Here is an 18,127-nt window from a genome sequence, read left to right as displayed (position 1 = left end):
ATATCCTCTATCTTAGAGATTTAAAAAAAAGCACCACAGTACAATTCCCTTCCTTGCATCTACTCAAATTTTGTGAACTGTAATATCGTACTCTTGTTCAGTATGTAGCAGGTATCTCAAGTTGTAGGGCACTTAATTTATAATGATATTGAAGTCCTATTAAGTAGTCACATTAATAGCAGAACTATAATTTTATTAGTACCAGCTACCAACTCTTTTACTTCAGTGGTTCTCAGTCCTGGCTGCTCATTAGAAACATCTGCAACATTTTGAAACCTCAGGCTGCCACAACAGCACCCTAGACCACTGAAGTCAGAATCTCTAGGATGAAAGCCAGGCATCAGTAGATTTTACAGTTCTACAGATGATACACCCATGTGCAAAAAAGGTTGAGAAGCACTGTTCTCAATAATCATGTCATTTCTTAACATTTTAAAATTGGAAAAAGTTTTGGCAAGTCAAAAATGTGAAAAAAGTGCAACACTGTTTTCTTTAGAAAAATAGTTTGTAAATTCATGATCCCTTCAGAATAAAGGCATCACAGATATAAGCCACACTGTAAGATTTCTGGGAAATCAGGTCAAGAAATAAATTAGGTTTCCATCCTGTTTTCCAAGAGTTCACACTAATACTGAAGCCAGATTTAAAGTTAGGTAGCCAGTGTAGTTAGATAAATCGGGTCTAATGCCAAGTGAAATCTAAAATGGAGGCCATGCTGGCAATGATTCCGGGAAACGCAGAGGACAGCTCATGGAATGTTAATGAAGTCCCAAAAAGGCCCTAGGCCAAAGTCCACCTCAAAGAAATGTTAATGAACAGCCCCCAGCAAAAAGGTGCTGACTCAGAAGTCCTTCCTGACCAGATTACTTCTTTGGCCCACCTGTGTCCCACCCCTCGGGCCTTCCCACCTACATTCCATCACTGAAAGAACTATAAAAAGGGGAGACAACATCCCTTCCACGGATTCCACCTCTTGGGTCCCCTTCTTCCTCCAGGAGAAGTCTTTTCTGCTGTCCTTTAATAAACTTCTAATTTCTACTCTGACCTTGCCTTGGTGTTATTCTTCAACATTGGGGAAGCAAGAACTCGTCACCGGTCAACAGTGGTAACAATACTATGTAAGTGACTATTGGGCAGAGAACCCTTTTTAGTTCTGGACCTAATTTCCAAGAAATCATACTAGACATGCATGACAGGGGATCAGTCTAATTTTCCTACAGGACTGCGTGTAGGAGTTTCCCTCATGGAAGAAACAGATCATCCAAAACACTGATACTCAAAAATTCTAAATCCATCTCTATACTATTTTTTCAAGCAGAGACTTATGGTATTTTCCCAAACTGTAAAAAAGTACAAGATGCAAATAAAAACTCAACCATTTTTTATGCCTATCTTTCTGGCAAACATTGATCAAAAGAATGAACAAAAAACACATTAATAGTTAACCACACAGGAACTCTGCCTTTCAAAACCACAAGCACCAGCCCTAAGGGAGTGTTAGCTAGAATTATGTTAAACTCCTCCATCTTGAATATGTCTGGTCTTCTTCCAGAATCCACAAGATAGTAACTGTTCAGATCCAGAAGCTGAGTGGTGGGAGGTCCAAAGCAAACAATGGCCATTTGAATGAAGGATAGTCTTGTTACCATATCATCAGAATGCCAGTAACACTTATAACAGTGGGGTTGCTCAAGCAGGTTTCCTTTGAGCTCAAGGTCAGCAAAGAGAATCAGAGCTTGGGGAGACTAGAAGCTTAAGAGTCAAACCTTTTGAGCCCAAGCAGGCAGCTGCCAGAAAGTGCCCCTGACCGCTAACCTCACTCCTCTGACTCTGGGGACAACTTCAGCAAAGAGACAAATGTTACAGCTCCGATCTAACAGGTCCCAAGTTTTCATCCTACCCTGTCCCATCCTGGGAGGGGCATTGGGTTGGAGGGCTGCCAGAGTAGTGAAAATGCAGTGCAGAGCTGTAGTGACCTGGGAGAGGGCAGAACGTGCTGGAGGTGCTGAAGGGCACAAATGGGGAAAGGGCTCTCTCAAGCCCCATGACAAGGAGTTTTCACTACATGGGTCCACAAACTTGAAGATTCACGGATAATGTTCAGACATACCCACCAGCAGGAGGTGCCAAAACCCCAAACACATCCGAAACAAGTTTATCTGGCCATACATGTAGACAATGCTCACGGTAAATACCAAAACCAGAGACCCTGGCATCAGAAAAAAGATGTAGGGAATAAGGGAAGAACTTATATATATAATTATCGGAACTGTTAGCAATAAATACACTCCAAGCAAAAATAAAGGAGGACCTATAAATTAAAGAGACTTATACCATCCAAATGCAATATGGACCTTAAATTTTGATTTGAACTAAATGTGAAACACTTTTGAGATGAGGAAATATTGAACCAGATATTTGACATTAGAGAATTATTGATTTTTGACTTGATAATAAGGTATTGTACTTATGATTTTAAAAAGTACTTACCTTTTAACAATATATACTGAAATACAATAAAATGATTATTTGGTATTTGTTTTACAATAATTGGTTAGTTAAAATTTCATGGTGGTTTTACATGGGTGATAGATACATGGGGAAGTCAGTGTATTCTCTAATTTTATGTGTGCTTGAAAATTTCCATAATAAAAAGTGAAAATAATTTTTAAGTTCATGGAAAAAATATGTAGCAGAGAGGTGCTCATACCATTATGATTCGATGATTCATACATATTGCAAGCAAAATAACTTTGTTGCCTTAAATGTTACTGTAATTTAATGAGGAAAATGCAAATAGGTGAATTCTATAAAGTTCTACACATCCACTGGTAGTTTCAATTTTCAGATTCAATGCATCATTCTCAAGATAGGTTAAAAAGCAAACTTTTTTTTTTGTAGTGGTGCTGAGGATTTAACCCAGGGCCTTGTACATGCTAGGCAAGCACTCTACCAACTGAGCTATATCCCCATTTTGACATGGATTGACTGCAAGTTTTAAGATTTACATCTGAGTAAAACTAACCTTTAATAGTAAGTTTTTGTTCTAGAAGGTTAAAATTCATATATTCAGCAAATACTCAGAACTTATTAAGTGCTAGGCCCTGTGACATAAAGATGAAGACAATGGAGAAGAAGAACATGCTGACAGGTACTGAAGGGCACAAATGGGGAAAGGGCTCTCAAGGCCTGGGACAAGGAGTTTTCACTTACCATCCAAAGCTGATATTCTAGTTGGAATTACAACAAAATGTGTTAAGTGTGTGTAAATTTTTAAAGAATAATTCTGAGAAATGGAGGAGTGTCATCAAGTGACACAGACTTCACTTGATGACAGAAATAATTCATTTCATGTGTGCTATCATTATTTTTCTTAATTCTGAATGTCTGAAATGTTGCTTATTTAAAATTCTGGTTTAAGAGATATGAAAAATTGTGCTGTATACATGTAATAAGAATTGTAATGCATTCCACTGTCATTTATTTTTAAAAAATCAACAAAAAATAAATAAATAAAATAAAATTCTGGATTAAATGCTGCATTTCATACAAACTGGATAAAGAAATAGAATTGACAACGAGGATCTATGTCTACCCCTAGTGCTGTGACACAGGAATAATACTTCACATTTCAAAGCACAAAGCCTTTTCTATGAAATAAAAATCCAAGTGCTTCTTCCTTCTCCTATCTAAATCATTCATTTTACCATAAATCAAATCTTTGGAAATAGCCATGAAATGCATTATCTGATACGGTGGAAAACATTCCTGAATAGTATCTTAATGTTCCTAAATGATTTCTCTGACCACCCAACAATGTATTTCTAACAGCTGGTTTCCCTAAGAGATCTTCCTACCAAATACAATACCTTCAGTACAGCATATACCCTTTAGCATAAGTTCATTTCATATTCAGATTTCTGTCATTTATCATTCTTAGACTGCCATTTTTGTCAGAATAATTATAACAGGTTTAAATAGCTTCTCTTTCTGTAATCTAAAACCAACTAGAAATAAAATACACACCAAGATACCAAAATCTTTCATGCTTAAAGGCAAATGTATTCACTTCCTTCCCATGCAGCACATGAGGTAACTATCTGCTTCTTTTCCAAATCAAGTGTGGGACAACCTTTGAGGACCCATTCATGGCAAATGATCTTGCAATGTATTCTGGTAAGTATTTTATAAGGGAAAGGACATTTTTGCTGACCTACAGATTGACCGAGTGGGGAGTATACTGGGTGGAGAGCTAATGTCTAATGTCTCTTCCATCACCATCAAGCTCACAGCAGGCAGGGCCTGTATTAACTTGTACCAACAGATGACTATAGAAGCCAATTCCGGTTTGACACAACAGGGAGGAAGGCATGGGAGAACAGGAGAGACTTGATGTCCTATGATGGAGTGTAGAGGCTGCTGATTAGAAAAAAATCAGAACAATGGAAGTGAAGTTGTCCTCCTTAGGATGCCATGCCAAGCAAAAAGCCTCCAAAAAATCCTCCAGTCACTAGAACATTCTTCTTCACAAATGACACAACCTGTGAATAAAAGATTTGGCACAATGAGTAAGTTAGATGCTAAGAATGTTAATATTAGGAATCATTTCAATTACTGTTGTTGATTAACAAGTGAGGTCCTTATTTCCTTAAACTGCCAAAGATTCCCACCATTCACCTACCTTCCTACAAAAGCGCCCATTCATCTGAGGCTCAGAACATACACTTAGGCACCCTTTATGGCTCCTTTGTCTATGTGCTAGCAATCTCCTGACCACTTTCCTTAATACATCCTAATCATTTCTTGAACTCCAATGCAGTAGCTTTATCTGCCAACCATACAAGGGACTCACATCTTGGCATTCCCCATCATTCTGCCATTCTATCCTTTTTGAACCAGTTTCCAAACCATCTGGTGTCCCCTCACTGCCACAATGCCTATGTCTTCCTGCCTCATTTCTGCTCTGGTGCCTAACTCTTCCTAGATCTCATTTCCCTAAACAAAGCATTTAAAATAACTGCATTCATTTACTACTTTTACTTTATTTCTACTCATTCTTCAACTTGCTAGTTTTGCTTTCAACTCCACCAGCAAACTAAAACTCTTCTTAATGAAGTCATCTTATTGCTAAAAACTGAAGTTATCATCTTCACCCTGCTTCCTAAATCAGACCACAAGTTGTATGATTCCCCATAGATGTCCACCTCTGCCACACTCCACTATGGGTCAAAGTACCAACTGTCCCTTTAATGCTAGCCAATATAATTTAACCTGGCTTTTTGCAGTAGATCAGGGGTCAGAGAACTACACCCCATGGTCCATATCTATTCTGCTATTTTAAATAAAGTTTTACTGCAACACAGCCACATCCCCTTGTTTATATATCATCTATGGCTACTTTCACCCTACATAGTGGAGTTGAGTATTTGTGACAATGACCATATGAGCAACAAAGCTGAAAATACCATCTGGCCCTTTACAGAAAAAGTCTGTCAACCCCTCAGCTACTTACCTACTATTTACATGTAGAACAAGCAGAGTATGGATGTTTCAGACATAAGCAGGCATGGAAATAAATGTAACTCAAAATGATCACACTGAAAATACATCCTTTAACATCCACTGTGGTGCCCCCATGTCTACACATCCGAGTTAACTACAAGTACTATCTATATCACTTTGTACTTTCACTGACTGAAAAAGGTCAACAAATACTTCAATTATGTAGCTTTAAAAAATGCCTCTGAAATGAAGATATTCCAACTAAGGCTTAACTACACAATATAGCTCTTGTCTCATTACTCCAAATTCTTTTTAAGTTTTAAGCCTTATCCATCTCTGAGATACTGGCATATCTATCTACCCCATTTTATACATACAAAACTGTCTATATCCTTTGTATACTGTATTTGAACAAAACAATTCTCACCTCCTCAGCTTTACTCTTGACCTCAGTTGGTATTTGATTGCTCTTACGAATCTTCAGCTGTTCTTTGGCTTTTTTCATGTCCTTTTCTACTCGCTGCCAATCAACTTTAATGTACCCAGTATGGTTTGCAAGCTATAGTTTGAACAATGACAAAACAAACATAAGCTCGTTATTCCTTTTTCTCAGAATAAATTACTTTCCATTTTTTCAGACAGCTGCTCAAGTTATTTGTGGGATGACATTCACTCAACATCTCTTTAGCATCGACCCTATATGAAATGTCCTATGTTTGGTACTAGAAATAGGCCCTCAATAGGCCGGTACGCAATGGCACATGCCTGTAATCCCTGAGGCTCGGGAGGCTGAGACAGTAGGATCATGAGTTAAAAGCCAGCTTTAGCAAAAAGCAAGGTGCTATGCAACTCAGTGAGACCCTGTCTCTAAATAAAATACAAAATAGGGCTGAGGATGTGGCTCACTGGTCGAGTGCCCCTGAGTTCAATCTCCAGTACTCCCCCACCAAAAAAAAGAAATAGGTCCTCAGTAACTGCTGGCATTTTTTTTTTTTTAACTTATATTCTTGTCCCTTTACACAGTTTTAAGTTAGCTTAAAAACTAAGATGAAAAAATGAAAATCAATGTTGACAGGTGTGTGAAAACAACTCTTAAAAATTTTTTATTGGTATGCTATACATAAAAGTGGGGTTCATTGTTACACATTCATATATGCACAGAATATAATAATATAATTTAGTAAGTTTTATTCCCTAGTGCCTCTCCTTGATCTCCCTTCCTCTTTCCTCTTGGTCTCCTATTTAGTGAAAACAATTTTTTTTTAAATATTTTTTTTTAATTTATACATTGACACAATATCTTTATTTTGTTTATTTATTTTTATGTGGTGCTGAGAATCGAACCCAGGGTCTCTCACATGTGAGGCGAGTGTGCTACCACTGAGCCACAACCCCAGCCCCACAATTTTATCAAAGAATTGTAAATAGGATAAAATTAATTCAACTATGTAGTTGTCTGATGGGTTAGTTTCTTTCAAGGAATGAAGACAATGACTGTAGCTATCCCCAACAATATCATTTCTGTTTATCAAATTTTTTATATGTCATCTAAAACTGAAACTCTTCACCCTTCTAATGTTTCCTCCAGCTGCTTATTTTCTTCTCATCCCTATTTAATGATACCACCAGCCAACCTAGTCACCCAAACAGGCTGGAGAAAATATATGCACTATCACAAAACATTAATACTCATAAAATATTCTTTTAGAGATTAGTTAAAAAAAAAACACTTGAAAAATCCACAAAGATAATTCACAAAATAAGATGGCAAAAAAGGAAAAAATTCAACTTCACAAATAATGAAGGAAATTAAAATTAAAATAACAAGTCAGCCACCTATAATTTTGCAGGGGGTATGGCTTACCAGGGATTGAACCCGGGAGCACTTTACCACTGAGCCACATTGCAAGCCCTTTTCATTTTTTGAGACAGAGTCTCACTAAATTGCTGAGGTTGGCTTTGAACTTGTGGATCTCCTGTCTCAACCTCCTGAGCTGTTGTGATTGCAGGCATGTGCCACAGTGCCTGGTGAGCTACTTACAATTTTTATCAGATTGGAGAAAATTATAAGATTGAAAATATCCTGTGTTAGTGAGGATGTGGAAAAGCAGACACTGCTATTATGTTCTGAGGGTGTTCACTGGAGACTTTAAAAATATTTTTTGGTGTTGTAGATGGACAGAATGCCTTATTTGTTTAGTTTCATATGGTGCTGAGGATCAAACCCAGCCTCACACATGCTAGGCAAGTGCTCTACCACTAAGCTACAGCCCCAGCCCCTCAGTGGACACTTTTAAGAGAATAACTTGGCATTATCTACCAACACTGAATCTCCATATGCTGTTATTTATATTATGGTAGGTTTACTTGTTATAAGCATAACTGGAAATAACTCACAAATCTATCAGTAGGTGAAAGGATAAACAAATTATGTCATGTTTATACAATAAATATTACTTAGTACTAAAAAGAATAAAGCTACTTATAGTAGCAACAGAGTTGAATATCAAAAATTGTATGCTAAATGAAGGCTCCAGTTCATTTCACCCAGTTCCTCCCACAGAATCCTCTTATTACACCAACAGAATACATAGAATAGCTATTTGAGGACTATAACAAGAAAAGAGCAGCACACAGATTGGAGAAGACCAGAATTCAAAGTACCACCAAATTTGTTATGTTTCCTGTTTTGTCTGCAGTCCCATCTGGCCTCTCCTTGAAGACATGAAAACATCTGACAAAATTCAATACACATTAATGATAAAACTCTCAGTGAAAGTAGAAATAGAGGGAAACTTCTTTAACTGGATAAAAAACATCTACAAAACCTCTACAGCTAACATTGTAAAAAATGTTAAATAATGAATGCTGAGGCAAGGCAAAGGGTCCATCTCTCCATTTCTACTCAGCATCATGCCAGAAGTGAAGTCATACTCAATGCAATAGACAAGAAAAAGTAGGAAGGCATCCAGATTGAAAAGGTAGAAGCCACAATATCCCTGTGTAGAGATATCTTTGTCTACACAGGGGATCTCAAAGAATTCAACAAAAAACCTCAAAGAATTCAACAAAAACCCAGAAATTCCTCAAGTTAAAAAAGTGAGTTTAGCGAGGTCACAGGATACAAGATCAATATACAAAAGCAACTGAATTTCCCTATGATAGCAATTTGAACTGGAAATGGAAATTTTAAAATGATGTACAGTAGCTGCAAAAATATTAAATACTACACATAAATCCAGCAAAAATGTACAGGGTCTATATGCTGAAAAACACAAAATGCAAAGAAAGAACTCAAAGACAATCCAAATACATGGAAAGGCATGCTGTGTATGTGAAACAAATTACCAGTAGGATTTTTATAGATATAAAGCAGGTTCTAAAATTTATATGGAAAGGAAAGGAACTAGAATCACCCAAATAATTTTGAAAAAGAGCAGAACTGGAAAAATCATACTACCTGATTTTAATATTTGCTATAATATTACAGCAGTCAAGACATAGTATGGTACTGAAGAAGAGAGACACATACAGATCAATGGACTAGAATAAAATGCATAGAAACAGACTACACAAATAAACAATGATTTTTTTTAACAAAAATGTAAAAGAGTTAATGGAGGTAGGTGAAGTGTCCCACAAGACCAAGCCACGACTATGAGATGTCTCTGTGCTCTCAACTTGCACAACTGTATAATGCACTGAAGGATTTTAAAAAACAAAACTGGGAAAAGAAGCACCTCTACTGACAAAGCATCATGATCCTCACTGCAAAGGAGAAACACTGAAGTCCAGTCCACCAGGGCAAACAGGAAATTGGATATGTTGATAAGTGGCACATTAATCAGTCATGGGTATTGTTGCTGTGTATTGACTGAAATCTGGCTGGAAAGCTGCAAGAAGTAACTGAAACAATTTTTAGCTTGGTGAAAAAACAAGAAGCAATTAAATTCACAAATACTATCAAGTAAAAATATCATTGTTCATAGATGGTATATTTTTATACATAAAACCTCAAAAAATCTCATACAAATCAAATAAGAGGCATCAGCAAGGTGGTTGGCTATCAGGGTAACATAAAATATCAACTGCATTTCAACATATGAGTTAGAACATGCAATTTTAAAATTTTTATCATATACAAGAATGACTAGAGCTATAAGATATCTAGAAATAAAACCAAATCACAGGATGTACTAGAATGAAAAAAAAAGAGACAGACACAGAGGCTCAGCCAGCCCAGACCTTCCCCAGCCCTCTACTCATCTGATTCTAGCCACGATTTGCCATGATTGCCATGCCAACCATATGAGATCCTGAGCCACAGCACTCACCTTAACCCTTGCCAAACTCCTGACTTCTCATTATCCATGAGAGATAACAAAATGATTGTTGTCTGAAGCCATTAGGTTTGAAGGGGTATGTTACGCAGCAGTACTATACCTCAACCAAGCCCCAGCCAGTTACCAACTTTCTTCTTCCACACATTAAATTTTCACTTGACCTGTCTGGAAAACTCACTGCAATTATGATTCTTTTTTTTTTTTTTTTAAACCAGATAAGTACACTGTAGTTGGACACGATGCCTTTATTGTATTTATTTATTTAATTTATTTATTTTTATGTGGTACTGAGGATTGAACCCAAGGCTCACACGTGCTATACCGCTGAGCCACAATCCCAGTCCATGCAATTATGATTGTAGTACAGAACTTACCTTGCCAAAATTAAGGATGCCAATTCTTGGAGGAAACAAAGGGCTGTGAATTCAGATACCTGCATGTTCAACAAGTTATGGCTCCTACAGAGTAGCAGTTCTCACATACAGATGCACGTTAGCGTCATATTGCGGGTTTTAAATATTCTGCTATCAGGCCATGCCAACCTTCAATGAAATCAGACCTACTTACAAGCATCATTTTTTTTTAACTACAAGGTGATTATGATATGAAATCAAATTTGAACACCAATGCTATAGAACTACAAGATTAAATAGCGATTTTTTTGTTGTTTTTAGAGAAGCTATTCCCTATTTCTTTCCTTAGACTGAGAGAACCCACATTCACTGGTTCTGAAAACTGTGGGCTCTAACAGGGAGCTCAATGTCCCCAATGTTAAAGCTGAATATATTACCCTATGAGAATAAATTATATCACAGGGTACTTATGCTACATTGTGTATTTTTGAAATCACATGCATTTAATATTTCAGTAATTCTTAAGGAAGCTATAAAGAATATGTACTTCTGTCCTATGTTATGAGGAAATAAAATGTGAGTAGGACTTGATAAAATTTGACTCACATAGTTACTAGCATTTAAAATATTACATAAAAATAAGGTGTAAAAGCTATTCTAGCATAATATAGCCAGGACTTCACTACAACCCTTCACACAACATTCCTCAATGGGCATACACAGAATTTCCAGACATCTAGGAATATGCCATATATATATATACAGACCTGAAGGAGAAAAAATCCGCCTCCCACAGCTGTTGCAGCCAATTTTCCAACCTTCTGGAAGATGAAACCAGTGCACCTACAAGAACCAAACCAACATCAGATGAGGAGACACACTGTCGGATGTACACAAATATGCATTTCTGATCATGGTCTTATTTTCCTTATCTTGAGATGATCTACCTCCTGCCTACCCCCTACAGAAAGGCAGTCCCAAAGGAAGCATGACATAAAGAAATAAAATCCTGACTGACTAAAAAGATGGAGGCAGAAGCAACACAGAAGAGAAATGTTGCTGGACTAGATTTGGGGACAGAGTGACAGCAGGGTAAAAAGGATAGAATTTTGTCCCAAAAGACTATTTGGACAATAAGTAGCATTTTTATGGTATGAAAAGAAGAAAGAGGACCATAGGAAAAGGTAGGTAAGGGGAGGGGAAAATATAATGCTATTTTGTAAATGCGGAATGTGAAATGTCCACGAATCTGAGTGGTTACCTCCAGTTGCCAGTTTAATATAACTATTTTATTTGTTTCTTTATTATTGTCTATCATTCTGCCTCCACCTTCATTAAGACATAAGCTTCAAGGGGGCAGAGATTTTGTCTAGCTACTGTGAATTGTGCTACAATGATCGCTGTAGTGCAAACGTCTCTCTGACAGACTGATTTCATTTCCTTTGTATGTGTAACTAGTACTGGGATTGCTGAATCATATTGTTATTCTATGTTTAATACGTGAAGAACCTGCATATAGTTTGTACATGTAATTGTATAAATTAATGGGTTTCAATGTTACACTGCCATCCATGTATATATCAAGTTTTCATCATGTCCTTCCCTTTTCCTCACTCTCCTTGACTGCCTTTTCACACCCTAATACTCCCTCTTCAACTTTAGGTTACCATTGTATGGTTATTTTTATTTATTTGACTTTTAGTTTCCTCCTATGAGAGAAAACATTTGCTAATTGTTTTTCTGTGAATGACTTATTAAACTTTTTTAGTTATTGGTGGACACAACATCTTTGTTTGTATGTGGTGCTGAGGATCGAACCCGGGCCGCACGCATGCCAGGTGAGCACGCTACTGCTTGAGCCACATCCCCAGCCCTGACTTATTAAACTTAACACAATGTCCCCAGTTCTAGGCAAATAGCAGGATTTTATTCTTTATGGCTGAATAATAGCCATCATGTTTATATAATGTATTTTTTACCATTCATCTACCACTGTGAATATACACCCTCTTTTCTTTATTCATTCATCTGTTGATGGGTACCTGGACTATTTCCATATCATGTTATTTTTTTGAATAGTACCCACAATACTCCATACTGTTTTCCATAATGTCTGTACAGTTACCAACAGACTATGTACCCTTTTCTCTACAGGACAGACAGCATTTTAACTTTGTCTTTTTGATGACAGCCATTCTAACTGAGGTTCATATGAGCATTGCTTGTAACAGTCAAAACAAGTCCAATACCAGTAATAGACTAGATAAATATACCATGCCATGTTCACACAATGCAACTATAAATACAAATGAAAATGAAGAAACTATAACTACATACAACATGGATGAATATACAAAACACTGATTGAATAAGGAAAAAAAAAGAACCAAAAAATACATACTGCTGGGGAGGATGAAACAGGAGGATCGTGAGTTCAAAGCCAGCCTCAGCAACAGCGAGGCCCTAAGCAACTCAGTGAGATCCTGTGTCTAAATAAAATACAAAATAGGGCTGGGGATGTGGCTCAGTGGTCAAGTGCCCCTCAGTTCAATCCCTGGTACCAAAAGGGGAAAAAGAAAAGAAAGGAAGTAACTCAACAATTATTCTTTAGTTATCTTTGAACTTGTGATCCTCTTAAGCTGCCACATTTTTAAAAAACATTTATTTTTTAGTTGTAGTTGGACATAATACCTTTATTTTATTTATTTATTTTTATGTGGTGCTGAGGATCAAACCCAGGGCCTCACACATGCTAGGCAAGCACTCTACTGCTGAGCCACAACCCCAGCCCCACATTTTTTTTAACCTGAGTGGTTGTTACATAGTTTACTCTCTCATTTTTCTTTTTTTGCTATTAGAGATGTACTTATTCTCAACACAAAAAAATGATAAATGTCTGAGGTAGCAGATATGCCAATTAGTATGATCTAATCATTATACATTGCATGTGTGTTGCAATGTCAAGTTGTATCCTATAAATATGCATAATTACTATGTGTCAATTAAAAATATAGATTGTAAATAAAAATAATAAAAGATCTAGTAATGTTCTGTAATATTATATTTACAAAGAAAAACAAAAACTGAAACATAAGAAAGTATCTTTGGTACACTCAGCCTTTCATATCTAAGAGTTCTCCACTTAGGGATTGAAAATATTTGAAAAAAAAATCTGTACTGAACATATACATACTTTTTTCCTTGTCATTATTCCATAAACCATAAAGAATAACAACTATTTATATAGTATGTGTATTATCTCAGGTATAAAAGTAATTTAGAAATTATTTAAAATATACATGAGGATGTACATAGGTTAAATGTGAATATCATTTTATATAAAAGAATTGAGCATCCATAGACTTTGATCCATGAGGGATCCTGGAATTAATCCCCCATACGAGTTGACTCCCTATTTATGAAAATGAACGCTTACCATGTACACTGTTCTATAGTTGTGTTAGATTGTATAAGAAGATTTTTCAAATATAAAGAGTTTCTGAAATTGAAGGATTCAATATACACTTACTAAATTTCCTATTAACACGAAAGGGAGGGGGATAAGAAAAGGTAAGACAGACAGTGGAATGAATCCAAAATAATTTTTCTATGTACTTATATATTAACACACCATAGTGAATCCCACCATCATTTACATCCTTAAGAATGGTGGTTGCTAGGCACATGGTGGTGCTTGCCTGTAAGCCCAGTGGCTCAGGAGGCTGAGGCAGGAGGATCATGAGTTCAAAGCCAGCCTCAGCAACATGAAGATACTAGGTAACTGAATGAGACCTTGTTTCTAAATAAAATACAAACTAGGGCTGGGAATGTGGCTCAGTGGTTGAGTGCCCATGAGTTCAATCCCCATTACACCCCCCCAAAAAAACAACTGGGTCCTAACTAGAATAAGATATATTCCATGGTTGTAAATTATAACATAATTATATTGTCATATATAAAAGTAAAAGAACATATATATACATACATATGACAAATGAAAACATAATTTGTGTCACATTATCATCTGACAGCTAATAAATGGTTAGCTCCTTGTTGTATCAATAGCTATATTGCCTTGGGCAAATGAATCTTTCTGAGCCTCAGTTTCTGTAAAATTTCAGAGGCTGACCAATTTTGCCAAAGTCAAATGTGCTTTCATTAATTAGAGAAGATGGTTCCTATAACTGCAATACTAAATCATGCACAAAAGACACTGGATATCTTTCACATCACTTACCATCCAGTGACACCTCCAATTAACAGCTGGGTTGCCACGCTATACTTTTCAGCTGAAGGCCCAGATTCCTGCCCAAACAGTTTGCGCCACCATGGTTGCTTTTTAGCAAATTCTGCAAGGTCCAGCGACTCAAAATTTCCCTCAAAGCTACCTACAAGAATTAACATACAAAATAAGAAAATATTCATTTTAAAGTGAATCACTACCATTTTAAACTAGATTAAGAGATCTTTGTTTTGTTTTTGTAACTGATAAACTGGTTCAAAAATTTATATGAAAGTGCACAAGGACAGAATAGTATTTTGGTTACTATGGCTGTACAATAAATTACCATAAACTGGGCATAGTAGTGCATTCCTGTAATCCCAGCAGCTTGGGAGGCTCAGACAGGAGGATCGCAAATTCAAAGTCAGGCTCAAAAACTTAGGGGGGAAGTAAGCAATTTAGCAAGGCTTTGTGTCAAATTTTAAAAATGAAAATTAAAAAGGTAGGGATGTGGCTCAGTGGTTAAACCTCCTGAGGTCAATCCCTGATACAAAAGAAAACAAACAAAACACACACAGAACTATAACCATTTATTATGCTCTCAGATTCTATGGGTCAGACTTTCAGCCATGCCATTAAGACTTGTCTCTTGTTTTGTGAGGTCTGATATTTTAGCTAGGAAAGTTTGTTGCTAAGTGCTCTTAAACTTGTGAGACTCCTGCCTCAACTTTTTGACTAGCTGGGATTACTGGCCTATGCCACCATGGAACCTGAAAAGAAGAAAATTTAAGGAATTTCAAAACTTATTGTAAGGGCGCACTACAATTTACAACTACCCAATTTCAAGATTTATAAAAGTGTAGTATTCAATACCCTGTTGAACTGATCTAAGGATACACAAATATACCAGTGAAAGAGAACACCACATCCAGAAATAGATTCACACATTCTGTCATATGATTTTTAGTAACAAAGAACCAAGGTAAGTCAATGGGATAGAGTGAGTTTTCTTAACAAATTGTGTTAGACCTAGTAAATATTAATATTTAAAAACCAAAAGGATTTTAAGTTGTAGTTTGTACCATATATAAAATAAAAATTCAAGAACTAATTGAAGGCTGGGCATAGTGGCACATGCCTGTAATTCCAACAATTTGGGAGAGTGAGGTAGGCAGATTAGAAGTTCAAGGCCAGCTTCATCAAGTTAGGGAGACCTGTCTGAAAATAAAAAGTAAAAAGGGTAGTGATGTTGGTCAGTGGTAGGTTATCCTTTGGTTTTATTTTCAGTAGTGAAAAAAAAATAATTTAGGATAGACTGTATATCACAATTTAGCAGAGCCATAATATGGATGAGTGAAGAAGCAGATCCTGTAAGATTTTAACAGTAATTAAATTTGTGTAATATAACAAGAAAACATTACTGTTTAAGAAGAAATGATCAGTGAAAATGAATGAGTTTTGAGGTTTTCTTACAATGTGTTTTTACCAAGCTCCTAAGGTCAATAATTAGTTCTAGTTAAAAGGGGGATAAAGGGGCTGGGGTTGTGGTTCAGTGGTAGAGCGCTCATGTAGCATGTGTGAGGCCCTGGGTTTGATCCTCAGCACCACATAAAAATAAATAAATAAAGGTATTGTGTCCAAATACAACTAAAACATATATATTAAAATAAATAAATAAAGGTATCACGTCCATCTAAAACTAAAAAAATCTTTTTTTAATTTCTTGTCTTCTAGTTTTGTATATAACTCTTCCCAAACTAAAATCAACTTGTTATAATTCACAAAACTCTTTGATTTTAATCAGGGAAATTTTTTTTAAAAATGTTTAAAAATGGGGGGGATTAAATTAGGGAACTGTGGGTTTTATCTAATTTCTTTTAGTCATTCATGAAACATGGCTATTCATCAAATAGTAGCCATGTTTATTATCATGTGATCATCAGCATGACAAAGACTGTAATGTGTGTGAACCTCAAAATTTTTCACTTTAGGTGTGGTGGCACATGTCTGTAATCTCAGTGGCTCAGGAGGCTTGAGGCAGGACGATCACGAGTTCAAAGTGAGCCTCAGCAACTCAGGAAGGTACTAAACAACTTAGTGAGACTCTGTCTGTAAATAACATACAAAATATGGCTGGGTATGTGGCCCAGTGGTTGAGTGTCCCTGAGTTCAATTCCCAGTATCCCCCTTTTAAAAATCTCACACACAAAAAAAATTCACAAAAGCATCCCTAAGTAGCATTATCTGATCAAGGTGTACATTTTAAGTGAGTGCCTGCAGTTTGTTTTGCAAGACAACAATGGTTAGATTGTATATTCCAATTGCTTGGAGTCACCTAAATTAAGTGGTGTTGAAAAATGCTTAATTATTGGCTTTGGGTAGGAATTCATTTATAGTACATACCAATTTCTATGGTGCATTTGTTGAGCATAAATTGTGACATCACTGAAACCAGTACTGGGAAGAAATGCACATATAAAATAGATGTAAATTACTGAAGGGGCATAGATAACTGTAAAATATGGTAAATAATGAGATGATGAGGTTTGAGTACTTTCATTTTAATACAGTATCCCCAATTTCTTTTTCCTAAGAAACACGGTCTTGCTAAATTGTGAGGCTGGCTTTGAACCTGCAATGCTCCTGCTTCAGTGTCCCGAGTCCCTGGGATTATAGTCGCGCACCACCAAGCCCTGTTACTGCAAATCATGTTAAGGTCAGGTCCCTGTTAGTAAATTGACTAAATGGAGTATTTGAAAGTAATATGTCATATGTGGTTCTTTTTTGAAAAACCATAAATAACGCAGATGGGGAGCCCAGAATGAGAATGACACCCGCCCAACATTTAATATGAACGTCCAAAGGGACAAAGAGGCTATTCTCGAGGGAATGGAACGCTTCCGACAACAGGGACGGAATGTCTCCAGGACTCAGCAGTTGGGAGCGGTACCGGAAGCCTGCATGAGCTCGCCACGAAAACAACATCCCAGGCAGTTCAGCCCCAGCCCAGCGCGTGACCTTGGCCGGACTTTGGAGTGACTGGGCCAGGGGAGGGTCATGGCGCCTTATCCTTCCCCTTGCCACTAGGGTCCCCTGGGGAGCTCGTCACGGACTGGCAGGCGCGGAGCCCTCCCACTTCCCGAGCCCTGGAAGGCGGCTCCCCTCGGCGCAGCTCGCGCGCGCTCCAGCCCTTACCTTGACTGGACGCAGCCATTTCGGCGAGCACTTCTCGCGAGGCCACTCGCAGAGGATCGGGGCGGCAGGACACGGAGTACCGCGCTGGTGTGGTTAGCAAGCTTCCGGCACGTGGGGCAGATGTTTCCATTCCCACGGCGGCAGCGGAAGAGGGCGGGCTAGGCGCGGCAGCACCTGCCCGCCCCCTTAACAGCTGCGTCACAAGGCTCTGCGGTCGGCGTCACAAGCCCCATAGCCCCGCCCAAATGACTTGCGCAGATACTCTTGCTCTGGTAACCACCACGCTACCCTTCCCTAATAAGAATATTTCACCCGAAACTGGACGTGGTTATAAAAAAGGCTGGGGATGTGGCTCTGTGGTAAAGCACTTTGGGTTCAATTCCCAGTACCCCCGCCCCCCAATTTTTTTTCACCTAAAGCCGTGCTCGTCTAGTTTGTAATCACTGACCACATATCTGCTCGATATATCATCTCCTCAGATATGCCCACAACTGTTTCAAGGTGGAAAACAC

General features: G+C 37.5%; 1 protein-coding gene across 1 annotated transcript; it reads right to left on the bottom strand.

Moving 5' to 3' along the window:
* Window positions 1-4,041: 4,041 nt before the first annotated feature.
* On the bottom strand, window positions 4,042-17,785 carry Fundc2 (FUN14 domain containing 2). The gene is made up of 5 exons (XM_027923011.2): window positions 17,616-17,785; window positions 14,436-14,586; window positions 10,966-11,041; window positions 5,930-6,061; window positions 4,042-4,541 (listed from the first exon to the last, which is right to left on the bottom strand). The coding sequence occupies exons 1-5, from the start codon at window positions 17,743-17,745 to the stop codon at window positions 4,464-4,466; spliced, it is 567 nt and encodes a 188-aa protein (XP_027778812.1). The 5' UTR covers window positions 17,746-17,785; the 3' UTR covers window positions 4,042-4,463.
* Between the last annotated feature and the right edge of the window lie 342 nt (window positions 17,786-18,127).

The sequence above is a fragment of the Marmota flaviventris genome, chromosome X, assembly GCF_047511675.1.
Source record: "Marmota flaviventris isolate mMarFla1 chromosome X, mMarFla1.hap1, whole genome shotgun sequence".
Taxonomy (NCBI): Eukaryota; Metazoa; Chordata; class Mammalia; order Rodentia; family Sciuridae; genus Marmota; species Marmota flaviventris.
This window is presented reverse-complemented; position numbering and strand designations above follow the sequence as displayed.